This window comes from Anopheles gambiae, chromosome 3 (genome assembly GCF_943734735.2).
Source record: "Anopheles gambiae chromosome 3, idAnoGambNW_F1_1, whole genome shotgun sequence".
NCBI lineage: Eukaryota > Metazoa > Arthropoda > Insecta > Diptera > Culicidae > Anopheles > Anopheles gambiae.
In genome coordinates this window covers 23,430,435-23,448,039 of record NC_064602.1, presented here as the reverse complement: position 1 = coordinate 23,448,039, position 17,605 = coordinate 23,430,435, and the positions used below count along the sequence as shown (strand labels likewise).

The 17,605-nt window shown below is 48.4% G+C and overlaps 2 protein-coding genes across 2 annotated transcripts; both read left to right on the top strand.

The window, feature by feature from the left end:
- The first annotated feature begins 253 nt into the window (after positions 1–253).
- On the top strand, positions 254–2,339 carry LOC1279980 (probable cytosolic Fe-S cluster assembly factor AGAP009023). Its single transcript, XM_319772.4, has 5 exons — positions 254–444; positions 501–596; positions 668–935; positions 1,061–1,453; positions 1,525–2,339. The coding sequence occupies exons 1-5, from the start codon at positions 382–384 to the stop codon at positions 2,139–2,141; spliced, it is 1,437 nt and encodes a 478-aa protein (XP_319772.4). The 5' UTR covers positions 254–381; the 3' UTR covers positions 2,142–2,339.
- Positions 2,340–4,890: 2,551 nt separating this feature from the next.
- On the top strand, positions 4,891–16,376 carry LOC4578142 (probable chitinase 10). Its single transcript, XM_001238191.3, has 10 exons — positions 4,891–5,000; positions 7,791–7,850; positions 7,943–8,151; positions 8,231–8,742; positions 9,457–12,401; positions 12,464–12,649; positions 12,711–12,990; positions 13,061–14,061; positions 14,131–14,741; positions 14,817–16,376. Exons 2-10 carry the CDS (start codon positions 7,827–7,829, stop codon positions 16,252–16,254), a joined length of 7,206 nt encoding a protein of 2,401 aa, XP_001238192.3. The 5' UTR covers positions 4,891–5,000; positions 7,791–7,826; the 3' UTR covers positions 16,255–16,376.
- Positions 16,377–17,605: the final 1,229 nt, after the last annotated feature.

Sequence of the window (17,605 nt, the reverse complement as noted above, 5' to 3'; positions counted from 1 at the left end):
CCTTTACCACACGCGAGAAAGAGATAGCGCTATGGGGGAAAAAGCACAGACGACTTCTGACAGCGATTGGCCGTCTGGCGCACTAACACATCTAAACCTGTGACAGCGCGCTCAGGCGAAAGGGAAGGAAGAAGAAGAACAAGGGACAGGTAGCTCGACGAGCTGCTTAACAAATTCACTGTAGGACGAAAGGAGAAGGCATAAAAAAATGAGCGAAAGGCAATGATTTCATTCGTCGCTTTGCCCAGCGGGACGCGCGCTCCAACGTTCGAGCAGTGCAGTTGCTCGATTTTCAGCGCAGCTGTCAAAATCAGATGTGTTTTATTTACCAAAAATTGTTGCGTTTCCAAAACATCGTAATCCATTTTTCTGGTTGTTGCAATGTCGCGTTTTAGCAGCGCTCTTCAGCTTACCGATTTGGATGATTTCATTACACCGTCGCAGGTAAGCATAAGTGCAATCATAAAAGTCCAACAATGCAATAAAACTCTCCCACACAGGAATGTATCAAACCTGTAAAAATCGAGACGAGCAAGAGCAAAACGGGAGCAAAGATAACAATCCAGGAGGATGGGTCCTACGTGCAAGAATCCTCGGTAAAATCAACCACCATACCCAACAAATAGTGGAGCAAATGTTTATAAGTTTACACGTCTTTTCCCCACAGAGCGGAATCCAGAAGCTGGAAAAGGTGGAAATAACGCTCGCTGACTGTTTGGTCTGTTCGGGCTGCATTACCTCGGCCGAGGGCGTGCTGATCTCGCAACAAAGCCAAGAGGAGCTGCTGCGTGTCATGAACGTGAACAATCTGGCCAAGCTGAACAATCAACGCGACGAGATCAAGTTTGTTGTGTTCACTGTCTCGCAGCAACCGATTCTGTCGCTGGCACGAAAGTACAATCTCACACCGGAAGACACGTTCGAGCATATCGCTGGTAAGATAAGATTCCCTGTTGTCGATTAAATCGCATACAAGCTACTAACAAATGCAAAAACTCACACACACACACACACACACACACACACACACACACACACACACACACACACACACTTCCAGGTTACTTTAAGAAGCTTGGTGCGGATATGGTCGTCGACACAAAGATAGCCGACGATCTAGCGCTGATCGAGTGCCGCAACGAGTTCATCGAACGGTACAACACCAACCGCAAACTTCTACCGATGCTTGCCTCCTCCTGTCCGGGATGGGTGTGCTATGCTGAGAAAACGCACGGCAACTTTATCCTCCCGTACATTGCGACCACCCGCTCGCCGCAGCAGATAATGGGCGTACTGGTAAAGCAATATTTGGCCAAGCAGCTGCAAACGACCGGCGACCGGATCTATCACGTCACGGTAATGCCCTGCTACGACAAAAAGCTGGAAGCATCGCGGGAAGACTTCTTCAGCGAGGTGGAAAACAGCCGCGATGTGGATTGTGTGATCACGTCCAGTAAGTATCTCTGCAACTGTATTACGGATTTCATAGCAATTACCAAAACCCTTTCCGTCGCCCTTCTGCAGTCGAAATCGAACAGATGCTCAACAGCCTCGACCTCCCATCGCTCCAGCTGGTAGAAAGGTGCGCCATCGATTGGCCCTGGCCAACGGTGCGGCCGCCCGCTTTCGTCTGGGGCCACGAATCGTCCGGCTCGGGCGGATACGCCGAGTACATCTTCAAGTACGCAGCCCGCAAACTGTTCAACGTCCAGCTGGACACGGTCGCGTTCAAACCACTGCGCAACAACGATATGCGCGAAGCGGTGCTGGAGCAGAACGGTCAGGTGCTGATGCGCTTTGCCATCGCGAACGGATTCCGTAACATCCAGAACATGGTGCAGAAGCTAAAGCGGGGCAAAAGTACGTACGATTACGTGGAGATCATGGCCTGCCCGTCCGGCTGTCTGAACGGCGGTGCCCAGATACGGCCCGAGGAAGGTAGGGCCGCACGCGAGCTAACGGCCGAGCTGGAGTGTATGTACCGTTCGCTGCCCCAGTCGACCCCGGAGAACGATTGCGTCCAAACCATGTACGCCACGTTCTTCGACAGCGAAGGGGATCTGAACAAGCGGCAGAGCTTGCTGCACACCAGCTATCATCAGATCGAAAAAATTAACTCAGCCCTCAACATTAAGTGGTAAAGCGGGGGAAGCAAGGCTGGAAGTTTGCCGGGTATAAGGGACAGGGAAGGATGCATTAGTAAACATTCACAGGGCTGCAGAAAGCAAGCAGCATCGCGCAAAGAAAGAGTGGGGAGATAAAACGGACCGATTGTACGAGATAAATAAACAAAACGGGCTATCAGTGCTCGGGTAGCTAGGCTACGAAGAAAGTCAAAACAAGCATTAACCGGTTTCACTCTGGCAAGCGCAATGGCTGCACGCACGCGATCCGAACACACACACCCCGCCAACGATGCGTGTTGCGAAACGGGTTTCCACCTGGAGGGGGTGGCGACATCCCATCCTAACCCAGCCATGGGCTGCAATAGCGCTCGATCTTGACATTCAATCTTGACGCGGTAAAACTAAAACACACACCCATCACCACCAGCACTTTGTACGCGAGCGGAGGTGTCTGTGCGTCCCATATCTTCGGTGTCGTTTAATGTACACGCACCAAGATGGGACACAGCCTCATTGACAAACCAGTGCGAAGTACCATCCTCGGTACACTCGGTACAATGGATAAGCATTATAAATATTAATTGCCACCCTCTTCCCTCCGGCGGCCAGTGTGCCAACACCAAAAGGTAGCGAGTCAATGTGAGAATGTAACGATAAAATAGCAAACGCACCGCGGCTGAAAGGTCTATGACATTTGCTGTCTGCAACGTACAAGCCACCGGATTGTTTTGTACTTCCCATCGATTTCGCTGCCCGAAATGATCGAATTTTGGTGGCATTTATTATTAGTGCGGTCTTATTTGTCCGGATTCTGCTGTGTTATTGATTTTTGCTGCTGGCCGGCCGTTGCCGTCGCCGTCCGTTCAAAACGGGTTTCATGGGTTTACCGAACCGGGGCCCGGGCAAATAAGCGGAGCGTTTGACATTTTGAGGTTTGCGTTCTGTAACCAGTTGTTCGAGTTGAGGTTTTAAAGAACACACAAAAAAAGCATTAATAAATACATTAATCTTATTTTTTTTCTTTGCATATTGCAGACCAATTGAAACAAAAACGTTCATCGGGACCGTTTTGCGTTTGAATATTTACTGGGCGTCTCCATAAGCGACCGATTGCGACGCACCGTGTGAGAGTGGGCCCAGTCAATGACCCCCCAATGGCAAAACATGGCTGCTATGTAACATGATCGTGCTTGTTAATTTTTACGGGTTTAAATTTCCATCTCTCTTCAAAAGATAAAAAAGAGGAAAGAATCCACTCTCCCAAAGCCAAAGGGGACAGATGACGATGTCACCCAACAACGTTTGTTTGTACCGCCTCACTGCATTCGCACATCCTCCCAAAGCTCCTCCTCACAACCCCCAAAAAAGGGGATGAAATAATCGAAACGAAATTCTAATTTGCATAAGACAGATTAAGCAGCTTTTCGAACCGCGGCAAGGCTGGGTACGGCACAGGCTTAAGTTTTCGCGTGCGAGACACCAACCATCCCGTTGGAAAAGCAACGGTACATCCCGAAGAATGTATTTTACCCCAATTTGCGTAACGTTATTCAGAATTTTGGTCGATTCTGTTTATTTTTTTCGGAACGAATGGGGATGCTGCGTATGCGTGTACCGGTCGGGAATTCGGGAAGCTGCGAAGCCGCGCACCTACGCGCATACCGTACGCGAAACCAGTTTGAAACAGTCGCAGTCGGGGGATCGCGCGGTAGGTCTGGCCTGGGATGATCTTTGCGGTTTACTAAGGAGATATGTATGTATCGTGACAAGTGGTAGGCAGCATCTGGCAGCCGCGAAATCGTGCCCAAAGGATTCGCCAATCAACACACCGCCTCGACGCCTCCCTTGCGCGCGCGCTCCTGTGGCGTAATATGTTGTGGTGCGTGCTGCGCTGAAGATCAAGGGCGACCAACAGCCTTTTCCGGTGTTTCGTGGGCAAGGCGTAGGGAATGGGAATACCGGTTCGATCGGTTCGATGACAATTGCATGCCCCGACCAAACGACCAAGCCGGCCGGCTGGACACAGCGCCTGGAAGCGCATGGGATGAACTGGAGCACTTGAGTGCTGCGATTTGTTGCGCGATACGCGCCCAGTACGCACACGCACTGCAGTTAGAGGTGCCTCTGTCCCTGTCGATCGGTTTTATCTTTCGCACGTGTTGCTTTGGTCGAGAAGAGCTACCGCAATCTTCCGGGGTGCCTCAAGGGCTTGAGCTGACAGCGCGATGCGCAAAGACTTCCAATCGTGGGGTTGCAGCCGGTCCGAGATGCTTGCTCACTGCTTCCTAGAGCACGCGGGTATCTAATGTGTATCGTAGCGCGCTGCCGTTAATATTCTACACGACGCCACGCCACGAATACTAGATGGCACTAGATAGCGTGCAAGGGGTTCCTTCATAGATTAGTATCTGAAGCTTCCGTTGCAAATTAACCCGTTTGCAATGCAAGGATGCCGCTCTGCGGTTAATGCCCCGTAAAGAAAGCCATCGTTATTGCATCCTCTTTTTTCTGATAAACAATATTAACAAGTAATAAAAATAAATAAAAATGGAATAAACTGTCTACCGCCCTCCATGGTGGATTTATTTTCACCTGAAACGCAGGAACGGAAGAATCACCGACCAAGAACGAAATGTCGCAGAACAAGTTTTTGGCGTCTTCGGCGTGTCGTCTTGAGCTTCCCTGCGGAGCCCGTGTCCAGCACCGGAAAGGTATAAAAGCGGGAGTCGCGGATGAATAAGAATTAGTCGGATCGGTGGTGTCTTTGACGGCGGTACGGTGTACTATCGACTGTGATCGAGTGTGATCGTGTTCAAGTGCTTGTGAAACCGAGTGCCGAGAAGAAGTGCAGAATTTGTGCCAATTAAACAAAGTGTAAGTGAAGAAGGAGTGGATCAGAGGGAGAAGGAGAGAGAGAGAGCGTTTAAAAAGTGAATTAATAAGAAACCTCAAAAAAGGTGGTTAAAGCCTGGTCAAAAGGCTTTAGAAGGCTACAATTGTTTCCAATTACTGTGCGAGTGCAACGATGAAGCATGTGCAGGTGTAATGGTGCACTGTCTGAGGCCGGTATGGGTCGGTGGGAAATTAAAATGCATACAACATAATGCAAATCGGTTGCTTCTGCTGAAGATCAATGGGAAGGAAAAAAAGCAGACAACAGACAACAAAGAATAGTAATACAAGACCCAGTCGGTTAGGTAGTTGTGTGTGGATCAACAGCATTATCAACTGTTCGATTTTGCCGACCCCCAACGGAAGAAGCCGAGTGTGATTTTGTTTTAAATAAAAATTGTAATCGCAAAAACATCATACCGAGGGACTGTTTACGTACCCTGGAGATTCTGGCTGTGAAGCTCGGACCCAGTGTGAAAGCATGAACGTGTCCCGGGGCCCGTGAGCTGTGCAACAAAATTGCGCGGACCGATGGACGGGGCGTGGAACGAAACCGTTACACCGCTGTCCAAGTGACCCCGATTGCTGGTGAAGAATAGAAATTGAATTGATTTCTTGGCGTGGCGTGTTGAGGATCATGTGTGCGATTGTATTTGTGAACGGTGTGCTAGAAAGGCACGTTTGTTTGTGGGGAAAACGTCTGATAAGTGGCTGCAGTACTGGCCAAATTAAAAAAAGAGACTTTTTCAGCGTTGCAGTGTGTTATTTCTACATTAGTACTTATATTTCATCAAATATCCGATCGATCAGGATCGCTAAAAGTTGCAGATCTTTAATCAGCGCATAATTAGTTTTGATTTAGATAATCGTTCATAAAGGACAGCTATTTCTGGGACTCAGCTATTAGACAATCGTGCCTTTGATTCGAACCCAGCAAAGCATTCCAAAAGGATCTTCTCTCAGGCAAGAACACACTGGGGCCTGAGTGACAAATAAGGCCCGTGAACCTGTTGCAAGAGCTCCGTAGAGTGTATTCTCCTTGGAGAACAAATTCAGCAAAGCTTTTGCTCATTTTTTCTGGCAATCGTTTCCACTAACATCAGGCAAATCCACCAAATGACCTAAAAATTAGTAAAGAACATGATGAACATAATCAATTGATTTGATGCAATATATCTATTGAATCAATCAGAATACAACATGAGTTTGCGTAGAGTATTCAATCCCAAAGCATCATAAAATGACAACATCTTTCCGCCTTTATTAATTAAGAATACAACAAGAAAGTAGCACATGAGGCAAGATATCCACATTGAAGCTTAGGCAGACGTCAGATTAAACCGTAGTTTTGCAGGCGCGCAACACCAGGGAATATAAATACACAAGTTTGTCGATCTGTCCTATATCTATTTGTATCTATCTTGTCTATAGATGAAAAATACTAACCCTATGATAGAATAATAATGACTTCTAATTCATCCGCCTTCGTAGTGCAATCGTCAATTGTACGTCCTAACAACGTGCCCGTCTTAAGTTCATATCCCGTGTAGACTCGAGAACTTTCCAGTATATCGGAGAGTGTACATAAAGCTTGTCGGGGTGTGAACCAATGAGCCACTAATACCAAATGATCTTTTAAGGCTTAAACAGACCTGGATACAAGTCATTGAACCAACAAAAATAAAAATAACAAGGAAATCGTGATGTTTGTCTTTACGTGGTAGATTACGGTGATGTCTTCTCGGAAACGCATTAATCGCCTAACTTAGTTGAACACGACTGTCAAATACCTGATCGTGATGTCATACCCCCGATCCCAATGCCAGAGTTTGGGCATACTGCTAAAAATCGAGTTGCTCTCATATTCCTGGCACTACACTCACTCACCCAGAATATATTGTTTTGAATTTTGCCAGCACACACGCCCATTTGTTTTAAACTCGAAGGCCTTAATACACTGGAACCATAATTTTTCGCATCAACCCTGACCATTTGCCCAAAATATCAACTACCGCCATGGTCAGTATGAGCAACAAGCGAACGATACGAGCACAGAATCACTAATTATCGCACTGGCCGACCTATTACCTGCGTGGCATTGCACCTGCACCAGTTGCCTTGAAGATTCTCATGGCTCTCATAAGCTTATCGATCGTGTTCCACCCGTAAGCTCAAAGCTCGCTCAACACCTAGCAGATATGTTTATGCAAACCGATGAATGATCATAGTAAGCGGATGGATCGAGCTCTACTGATCATTCTTTCTGCTCTCTGCTCTCTACCGCTCATTCGTTTCATCTCCTTCATCTTTCTGCCACTGCTTCGGTATGTCGCACTGTCGGAGGTCGAGACACTCACCGCCGCCACCGCCGCCTCGACCGTATGCTAGCGGTACCGTGCGTAGCCGTGGACTTGAATCATAGCTTTCGTAGTATTTTCTTATGCTCGTCAGTTCTTTGCTCTCGCGAGATGTCTTGAATGGGCACGTGTGCACGGGAACAGGTTTCTGCCGCTGACGCTCTGAACCTGGGCACTGGTGACATAGACCTTGAAATAATTTTGCTGTTTCGCTGCAATAAACAATGTAGTTCGTTGGAGGGGGAGGTCGGGCCAGGAAAGGGTGACCCATTTTCGGGGGCTTGGGCTTTCGTTGTTTGACTGAATGAGGATAGCACTAATTGCTTTGTTTTAAGTACGATTGCCATGGTAATTTTAACAGTCCGGGATTTCCCTCCTTCTTTTGTTGTCGCCGTTTTTTTCTTCCTCCTCACAGTCAGCTCCAATGCTTCGTTGAGGTGAAAGCATCAGAATGAGTCTTCTGCCATATAAGCGGGTTAGTATGCGCTACGTGCAGCGAAAGTACAATCACCGCTGTGCATTGTTGCAGTTTTGATTCACGACAACCATGCATCTCATTCTTTCCAGCTGACCATTGTCGGTGTCTGGCTGGTGCTGGCAGCGACCGCTGCGATCCGAATCGAACGTCAGCCCGAACCGGTCAGCTTTGTGCGTAGCAGCGTGGAACGGATACCGCCGCACGGGTTCGAAAAGCAGGTGGCGGACGCAGCAAGCCATGACTTTGGCAGTGAATCATTACCGCTGCGCAGTGCCGTCGAGAGTGTTCCAGCGAACCTGTAAGTACGCGTATGGCTTGGTGGGAAATGCAATGGAAATGCAATAACCCCAGCGCACCACCTACTGCATTGTTTCCAGCGTCGATGAGCGGCTCCCGCTACGTGATGCCGTCGAGTTTCGCATCCTGGACATGGATCAGGAAATTGAAGACACCGTCAGCAGGGTGAAAGGGGTAGTGAACAAGCAGAAGATCAAGCTGGTCCCCGTTGACACGTCGGAGGTGGAGAGCTTCCGTGTGTTTCCGTTCCAGGATCGGTATGCGGCGTACGTAATTCCTTCCAAGCCCGCCAATCAACCCATGCCATATCGGGCTGGGTCACCGTATCAGCAGCTGCTAAGCAGCAAGGATGTGGCAATGGTTCAAAGTGCACAGAATAGTAAGCTGTTGGCTGCACAGAAAGCGGCACCGAGCGAGTACAAGGTGCTGTGCCACATGACCAACTGGGGCTTCTATCGGAAGGGTGAGGCACAGTTTGTGCCGGAAAATCTGGACCCGGGGCTGTGTACGCACATAGTCTATTCGTTCGCCACGCTAGATCCGGCAACGCTGACGATGAAAGAGTTTGACAGTTGGGCGGACATTGATAACAGTGAGTATATTGGTGTATAAGAGGTGGATCATTCAGAAATGGGGCATCCGGTACATCTTGTATCTTTTAATAATTTCGGGGACATATGTACTATAAATCCTTTGTACAGGCAGTGTTTTTTTTTTCTATTAAACCAAATTCTCTCCTGCTCCTGCACATCAAGATAGAAGGATTCTGAAGCATTACTAGAAATCAAACTGAACTTTATCATTCCTCGAACTGATCCTGAACTCATACTTGCCTTAGAACTGATCTTGAACGAATTGAACAGTTAGTTTCAGTATTGGTTCTGAATCCATACAAGTCTTAGAACTCTCTCATACTCAACATGTGCACAGTTTCTTCAGTCACCGTTTTGATGAATAAATTCCACCAATTCTACATTTGTGCAATATCCTTGGCTGCTCCGTATCCCTTTTCTTTATTTCGTTTTTTTTTATTTCAATATCTGTTTATTGGACGGAACTGATGGTTATTTGGCAATTTCTGAGAATTTTGGATCAACTTGACTCCATGATGGTACACTTGTACAATAGCACGTTTTTTCCTATAGTGGCAGCTAATTAAATCAGGCAATAACATGACTGGGTTCCTTTTAGGCCACTGGGAGCACTACTAGGACTCCTACTTTCACAAAGAGCCCCATTTCTAAACGAACCATGTCCTATTTGTTATTCCACTCTGATTTAATTTAATTAACGTAATCTTCCACAGATATGTACCAACGTACCGTGACAGCCGCTGGTGATGTCCCAGTGCTGCTTGGCCTAGGCGGCTGGACCGATTCAGTGGGCAACAAGTACTCCGAGATGGTTGGATCCGCCGCCAATCGGCAGAACTTTATCACCAATGCGATAGTGTTCCTCAAAAGGCATCACTTCGCTGGTCTGCACATGGACTGGAACTATCCCGTCTGCTGGCAGAGTGATTGTTCCAAGGGCTCGGATAGCGACAAGACTAACTTCAGCAAGCTGATCCAAGAGCTGCGAAAGGCTTTTGCTGCAGAAGGACTTTTGATAAGTACGAGCATCTCCGGCTACAAGGAAGTGCTGATGGTGGCGTACGATGTGGCCGAGCTTACGAAGTACGTCGATTTTATGGCCGTCATGACGTACGACTATCATGGCTCTTGGGAGGAACAGACTGGGCATGTAAGCCCGCTTTATGGTAATTCTTACGACAAGTATCCACAGTACAACACCGACTACACGATGCAGCTGCTAGTTAAGATGGGTGCAGATCGAAGCAAGTTAATCGTTGGCGTTCCTTTCTATGGGCAAACGTTCACGCTGGCACAAACTACGCGAGCTACACCGGGCGAGGGTAGTCCAAGTATTGGCCCGGGAACAGCCGGCGATGACACGAGACAGCCAGGTATGTTGGCGTATTATGAAATTTGTCAACGCGTTCGCAAGCAGAAATGGAAAGTTGGGAGAGATAATTCAATGAAGTCGGGTCCGTACGCAACGAATGGTGATCAGTGGGTCGGTTACGATGATCCCGTGTCGGTCACGGCAAAGGCACGCTATGTGATGAAGTCTGGCTTTGGTGGAATTGCCGCGTGGACGATCGATTTGGATGATTATCAAAATCGATGCTGTGAGGAACGGTTCCCTGTGCTGCGTGCGATCAATAGAGCACTTGGGCGGCTTGATACACCCGCTCCGGCCGGGATGGATTGTTCGCGTCCTACGCAACCGGCTACTCCGAAACCGGCCGAAATGACATTTAGCCCGGATAGTGGAATTCCGAGTACAACGTCAACACCGGCACACTCACACACCACGTGGCCATCGTGGACGCCGGAAACAACGTCTACAACTAGGAGAACTACGACTGCACAGCCCTCAACTACTACTTCTAGAGCAACGACTACCACCACAACAACTACAACTACCACAACCACTCCAAGAACGACCAGAAGAACGACTCCTTCGACAACGACCTACAGCCCAACGACAACTACCGGTACGACCATCCCCGTACCCGGACTGGTAATGCCCGAGCTCAGCAATGCGGAAAGCTGCGAAGGCAATCAGTACAAGGCCCATCCGACCAACTGTAACTCGTACTACCGTTGCGTGCTGTCCGAGTTCAAGCAGCAGTTCTGTGCCGGTGGACTTCACTGGAATGATGCGGCAAAGCTATGCGATTGGCCTGCATCAGCCAGGTGTGAAATGGACGAGGGAACACAGGGACCAGATACCACAACCACCACCACAACAACTCCAAAACCAACGAGAACCTCTTCCAGACGTACAACTACGTCCAGAACGACCACTCCGACCACCACTACCACCATCACCACCCCAGAACCGATGACATCCCGTCCCACTCGCAGGAAGACGACGCTCGCTTCGAACACTCCCACCCAGAGACCCACCAAAAAGCCAGCCACAACGACGAAAAAACCTGTCAGTCGTCCCGCAGAACCCTGCACCAATGGCGAGTACTATCCGCACAAGTCCTGTGACAGTTTCTACATCTGCGTGAACGAAAAGAAGGTAGCGCAACAGTGTGGTCCGGGCTTGTACTGGAGCCAAACGGACAAGAGCTGCGATTGGGAGGAAAACGTGAATTGTGTAAGCAATGAGCAGTACTTCCGCCTTCTCACGACAACATTCGGCGCGCTGAAGGCACTGTCGGAGGATGATCCGTGTGATGGGAACTCGCACGTCCCTTATCCGGGCGATTGCAGCCAGTACCTGGTGTGCAACTGGGGCCGTCTGGAGGCGGCCAGCTGTGCCGATGGGTTGCACTGGAATCAGCAGCTGAAGATCTGCGACTGGCCAGCAAGTGCCAAGTGCTCGCAGGGTGGCATCCCCGAGAGTACGGAAAACATTTCCGACGAGAACAACGCCTGGCAGGGTTCGGACATTGATGGACCGCAGCACGTGATGTCTACGACGGAGAGGAGGACTACAACCACTACAATGCGCACTACGGTCGCACCGTCGACACCACCACCTGTGCTAGAACCCCTGTCGGGGCACTACAAAATGGTGTGCTACTTCACCAACTGGGCCTGGTACAGGAAGGGTTACGGCAAGTACACCCCGGACCACATACGGACCGATCTTTGCACGCACATCGTGTACGGGTTTGCGGTGCTGGACTACTCAACGCTCACGATCAAAACGCACGACTCGTGGGCGGACATTGATAACAAATTCTACGCACGTGTGGTGGCCGCCAAAGAGAAGGGCGTGAAGGTAACGCTTGCGATCGGTGGGTGGAACGATTCGGCGGGCGATAAGTACAGTCGGTTGGTGAGGAGTGCGGCGGCACGATCGAAGTTTGTCCAGCATGTGGTGGGCTTTTTGGAGAAGTATGGATTCGAGGGGCTGGATTTGGACTGGGAGTATCCCGTGTGCTGGCAGGTTGATTGTAAGAAGGGATATGCGGATGAGAAGGAAGGATTTACCGAGCTTGTGCGGGAACTTTCGGAAGCGTTCCGTCCTCGGGACTGGTTGCTTTCGGCGGCTGTATCTCCGAGCAAAACGGTCATCGATGCTGGCTACGATGTTGCTGCCTTGGCGCAGTATTTCGACTGGATCGCAGTCATGACGTACGATTTCCATGGCCAGTGGGACAAGCAGACGGGACACGTTGCACCGCTGTACTACCATCCGGACGATGAGATTGATTTCTTCAATGCGGTATGTGGTGATGTGACGATCGGGGGCGTGTTTTTGTTTGCTAATTCAGCTTTATTTCTCAGAACTACTCGATCAATTACTGGATCGAGAAGGGAGCACCACCACGCAAGCTGGTCATGGGTATGCCACTGTATGGGCAGTCGTTCCAGCTGGCTGACACGAAGAAGAATGGACTCAACGCGAAGGCTCCCGGGCCGGGTCAGGCTGGGGAATTTACCCGAGCGGCAGGATTTTTAGCTTACTACGAGGTAAGGATCGCGATCGTGGAAAGAGATTTCATTCAATAATACAAATTGAATTTCCAATTAGATCTGCGATCGCATACAAAACAAAGGATGGACGGTGGTACAGGACGATCTCCAGAGAATGGGCCCGTACGCTTACAAGGGCAATCAATGGGTGTCGTTCGATGATAAGGAATCGTTGCTGCGAAAGGTACAGTTCATCCGTGCGATGGACCTTGGTGGAGGTATGATTTGGGCCCTCGATCTGGACGACTTCAAGGATCGATGTGGACAGGGCAGTCACCCGTTGTTGACTGCCATCCGAGAAGGACTGCGAGAGCCGTACAATTCGAATGATGTTCTTCGTAAGTATTATAGGACATCTTTGTCAATGAATCAAGGTAATAGATAATTTTATTGATCATTTCTTCGCAGCTACGATCGTAAAAGAACCAATGGCAAATGAAAATCTCGCCTTGAGTACGGAGTCCCCCAGCACCAACAGTAATTCTTCTCCAGAAAAGCAGCAACCTGCATCCAACGAAAGCACCGAAGTGGATGAAAACTCTGTCGATTCCGATGAGTACAAAGTGGTCTGTTATTTCACCAACTGGGCCTGGTACAGGCAGGGTAATGGCAAATATCTCCCAGAAGATATCGATCCCGATCTGTGTACGCACATCGTGTACGGGTTTGCGGTGCTCGATCGCGAAGGGCTAACGATCAAACCGCACGACTCGTGGGCTGACATCGACAATCGCTTCTACGAGCGTGTGGTGGAGCTAAAGAAGAAGGGCAAGAAAGTGACGGTCGCGATTGGCGGATGGAATGATTCGGCGGGCGACAAGTACAGCCGGCTGGTGAGGAGCGCTCAGGCAAGGAAGCGTTTCATCGACAATGTGATGCAGTTTATCGAAAAGTATGGTTTCGATGGGCTCGATCTGGATTGGGAGTATCCGGTGTGCTGGCAGGTGGACTGTAAGAAGGGTTATGCGGATGAAAAGGAAGGCTTTGCAAGCTTGGTGGTGGAGTTGGCGACGGCTTTTAAACCGTACGGGTATCTGCTATCGTCGGCGGTGTCCCCGAGTAAGAAGGTTATCGATGCCGGGTATGATGTGCGGACGTTGTCTGACTACATGGACTGGATCGCGGTGATGACGTACGATTATCATGGCCAGTGGGATAAGCAAACGGGGCATGTTGCACCAATGTACGAACATCCGGACGATGTTGATACAACGTTCAATGCGAACTTTACCATTCACTACTGGATCGAGCAAGGGGCGGACCCAAGAAAACTGGTCATGGGTATGCCAATGTACGGGCAGTCGTTCTCACTGGCGAACGTGAATGCGAATGGGTTGAACGAGAAAACGTATGGAGGTGGAGAGGCGGGCGATCAGACGCGTGCCAGAGGGTTCTTGTCGTACTATGAGGTGAGTAAGGATTTTAGGTATTTAACTGAAATATGATCAGATTAAATCATAAGGATGTTATATTTACAGATCTGTTCTAACATCAACAAGAAGAACTGGAACGTGGTACGTGATCGCAAGGGACGTATGGGCCCGTACGCCTACAAAGGTGATCAGTGGGTTTCGTTTGACGATCAGTACATGATACGCCACAAGAGTGAGTACGTGAAGGCAATGGGTCTGGGTGGAGCTATGATTTGGGCACTGGATTTGGATGACTTCCGAAACATCTGTGGATGTGAAGAGTACCCGCTATTGCGTACAATCAACCGAGTGTTGCGAAACTATCCTGGACCTGGACCAAAGTGTATACTAGGCTCAACTAAACCGTCGCCAGATCGTCCCACTACAGCTATGACTACTACTACCACCAGAAGTACTACAAGAAGACCTACAACAACGGTTAGAACTACAACTACTGCCACCACTTCTACCACACCCAGAGCAGTATCGACAACAAGGCAAACGACGCGTCGAACTACTACTAGATTTAGTACTACTAGCAGACCGACAACGCCATCAATTGATGATCTTGACTCTAATCAATCGAGCAGCAAATGCGATGGACGGTTGTTCATTCCGCATGAGTCTGATTGTTCAAAGTACTACATCTGTCAGCATGGCAAACGCTACGAGCAAAGGTAAGTCGGAGGGAGTCTTTGTTAGTACATGGATCATTGTACTAAAAAGATATGTTTTTTCTTTCTTGTTTGTAGATGCCCCACCAACACAGCCTGGAACAATGGATATTGCGATTGGGAGGAGAATACTAATTGTAAAAATAAACAAGGTCCTGTAACATCGGCCCCTTCAACTACAGAGGACGGCAGCTGGATGACTTCCACTAGTCGACCCACTACTACAACAACGCCGCGACGAACCACTACTTCAACCACTCAGCGTACTACAACGTCTACTACGAGGCGTCCAACCGCTAGACCTTCGACGACCAGTCCCACAACGATGAAACCGTTACCACCGCCCGCTGAAATCCCCCCAGGTGGCAGCAGTGACTACAAGGTGGTGTGCTACTTCACCAACTGGGCCTGGTACCGGCAGGGTGATGGCAAGTACACGCCCGACGATATCGATAGCACGCTGTGCACCCACATTGTGTACGGATTTGCGGTGCTCGATCGTGAAACACTTACGATCAAGACGCACGATTCGTGGGCTGATATAGACAACAGGTTCTACGAGCGGGTGGTCGAGCAAAAGCGCAATGGTGCGAAGGTAACGCTTGCGCTGGGCGGTTGGAACGATTCCCTCGGCGATAAGTACAGCAAGCTGGTGCGTGATGCTGCCGCTCGTGCTAGGTTTGTGAAGCATGCGGTTGAGTTTATCGAGAAGTACGACTTTGATGGGCTGGATTTGGACTGGGAGTATCCGGTGTGCTGGCAGGTCGACTGTCAGAAGGGATACCCGGACGAGAAGGAAGGCTTTGCGAAGCTGGTCCAGGAGCTTGCGGTCGCGTTCCGGCCCAGAAGTTGGTTGCTTTCGGCGGCCGTCTCACCAAGCAAGATGGTGATCGATGCCGGGTACGATGTGCCAGTATTGGCGGAATATTTCGACTGGATTGCGGTCATGACGTACGATTTCCACGGTAACTGGAACAAACAAACGGGTCACGTTGCACCGCTGTACTACTACCCAGGCGATACGTACGACTACTTTAACGCGAACTTCTCCATCAACTATTGGATCGAAAAGGGAGCACCGTCGCGAAAGTTGGTCATGGGCATGCCACTGTACGGGCAATCGTTTTCGCTGGCCGATACGAAGCGAAATGGGTTGAACGAGAAGTCGTACGGACCGGGTGAGGCGGGTGAGTTTACCCGGGCAGGTGGCTTCCTGTCGTTCTACGAGATATGCGACAAGGTGAACCGTCAGGGCTGGACTGTACGGCGGGATCCGGAGGGAAGGATTGGCCCTTACGCGTACAGCGGAAGCCAGTGGGTGTCGTACGACGATGTTGATGAGATTCGGCGAAAGTCACAGTTTGTCAAGCGGATGAATCTGGGCGGTGGTATGGTTTGGGCGTTGGATTTGGACGACTTTAGGGGCCGATGTGGCTGCGGTACTCATCCACTGTTGCGCACCATGAACTTGGAGCTGGGACGGATCAGCACACAGGCGCCGGAGAATTGTACGTAGAGTGTAGGAGGGGAGTGTAGAGTTTAATAATAATGAGTGTAACGATGTGAAACTAAGTTTTGTGTACTAAAATTGATTAATTGAATAAAATTCAGTAGAATCAATTCTGCTTAATCCAAGTACTTGAGTGTATCGTTGTGCCGCAATGTAGCGTCCTTACGTTTCACAAAACAAATGTACAAATAAGTATGTAATATATCGGGGTAATTATGTAATGTCCACCTGGTTGCTTAATTACACAACATAATTTCTACATATCTTTTAACTCTGAGGTGTGTGCCATAAGAAATGAGTCATAAAATTATCCCATATCGGTCTTTTAATTAATCCTGAATCCATACTGGAACTGTTCCTGAACTCATACCAGCCCTTCAGCGGATCTTCAATCCCATTAGGTCATGGAGTTGACTCTGATGCTATATCGATCTCGGAAATAATCAGAACCCCATTCCTTCCTAGAACTGATCCCAAACCCATATTACTGAATGAATTGAACGAAAAAGGTACAATCCAACCTTAATAATTAATAACGAACTTAGATTTTAAATTTGAAATCGTTCCAACTGCTATTCGAATATTTCGAACTCGAAACTGGAAGTAGCCTTTCTCTTTCTAAAATCGGTTTGTCTCTCTCTATATTTGCTAACACACTATGGGAAAATGTTGTCTTTGGTATAGTCATAGTTCACATTGCAACTTAAAAACGGTCAAAATATGCTTATTTATTCTCAAATTGAAGTCCATCGAGGTTGGTGCATGCCATTTTGTGTGACACGCACTCTCACGAAAGGTCTTGATAGTTTTGAGCAAAATGGATTACGCCAATGGTTACAATATATATGTTTTTAGTGCTATACGAATTTTCATAGAATGTTAACAATTCATTTAGCAACACACGTCGCCTTTGGCAACTGCCATTAAACCTGGTTTTGAGCTTTTTTCAAAAGCCTTTATAAAAAAATGTTCTTCATGACGTAACCTTCTTCATACCCATTTTGGTTTTGAGCAACTTTAGAGTTTAGCATCTATTTATGAACATCCAATAAAATTTACCTTTTTCAATTTTATTTGTTGTTAATTCATAATGAGAAACACTCATTTAGTTTATTGTAGCTCACTGAAAAGTACTTATCAAGAAGATTATCATTATGAATTAGTCATACATTTTGTGGTTTATACGTTTTGGTAAAGTGAACAAAAAAAACATTAAAAAGTTGACCAATCTCTCAAAGCTCAATTCTGCAATGATCTCAAATGTCAGTTCTTGCACTGTAGTCGCCCAACTGTCACTTGTCTTCTGACAACGAAAATGTACCAACCGTCGCGATCGGCCCACTTGGCTTTATTTATT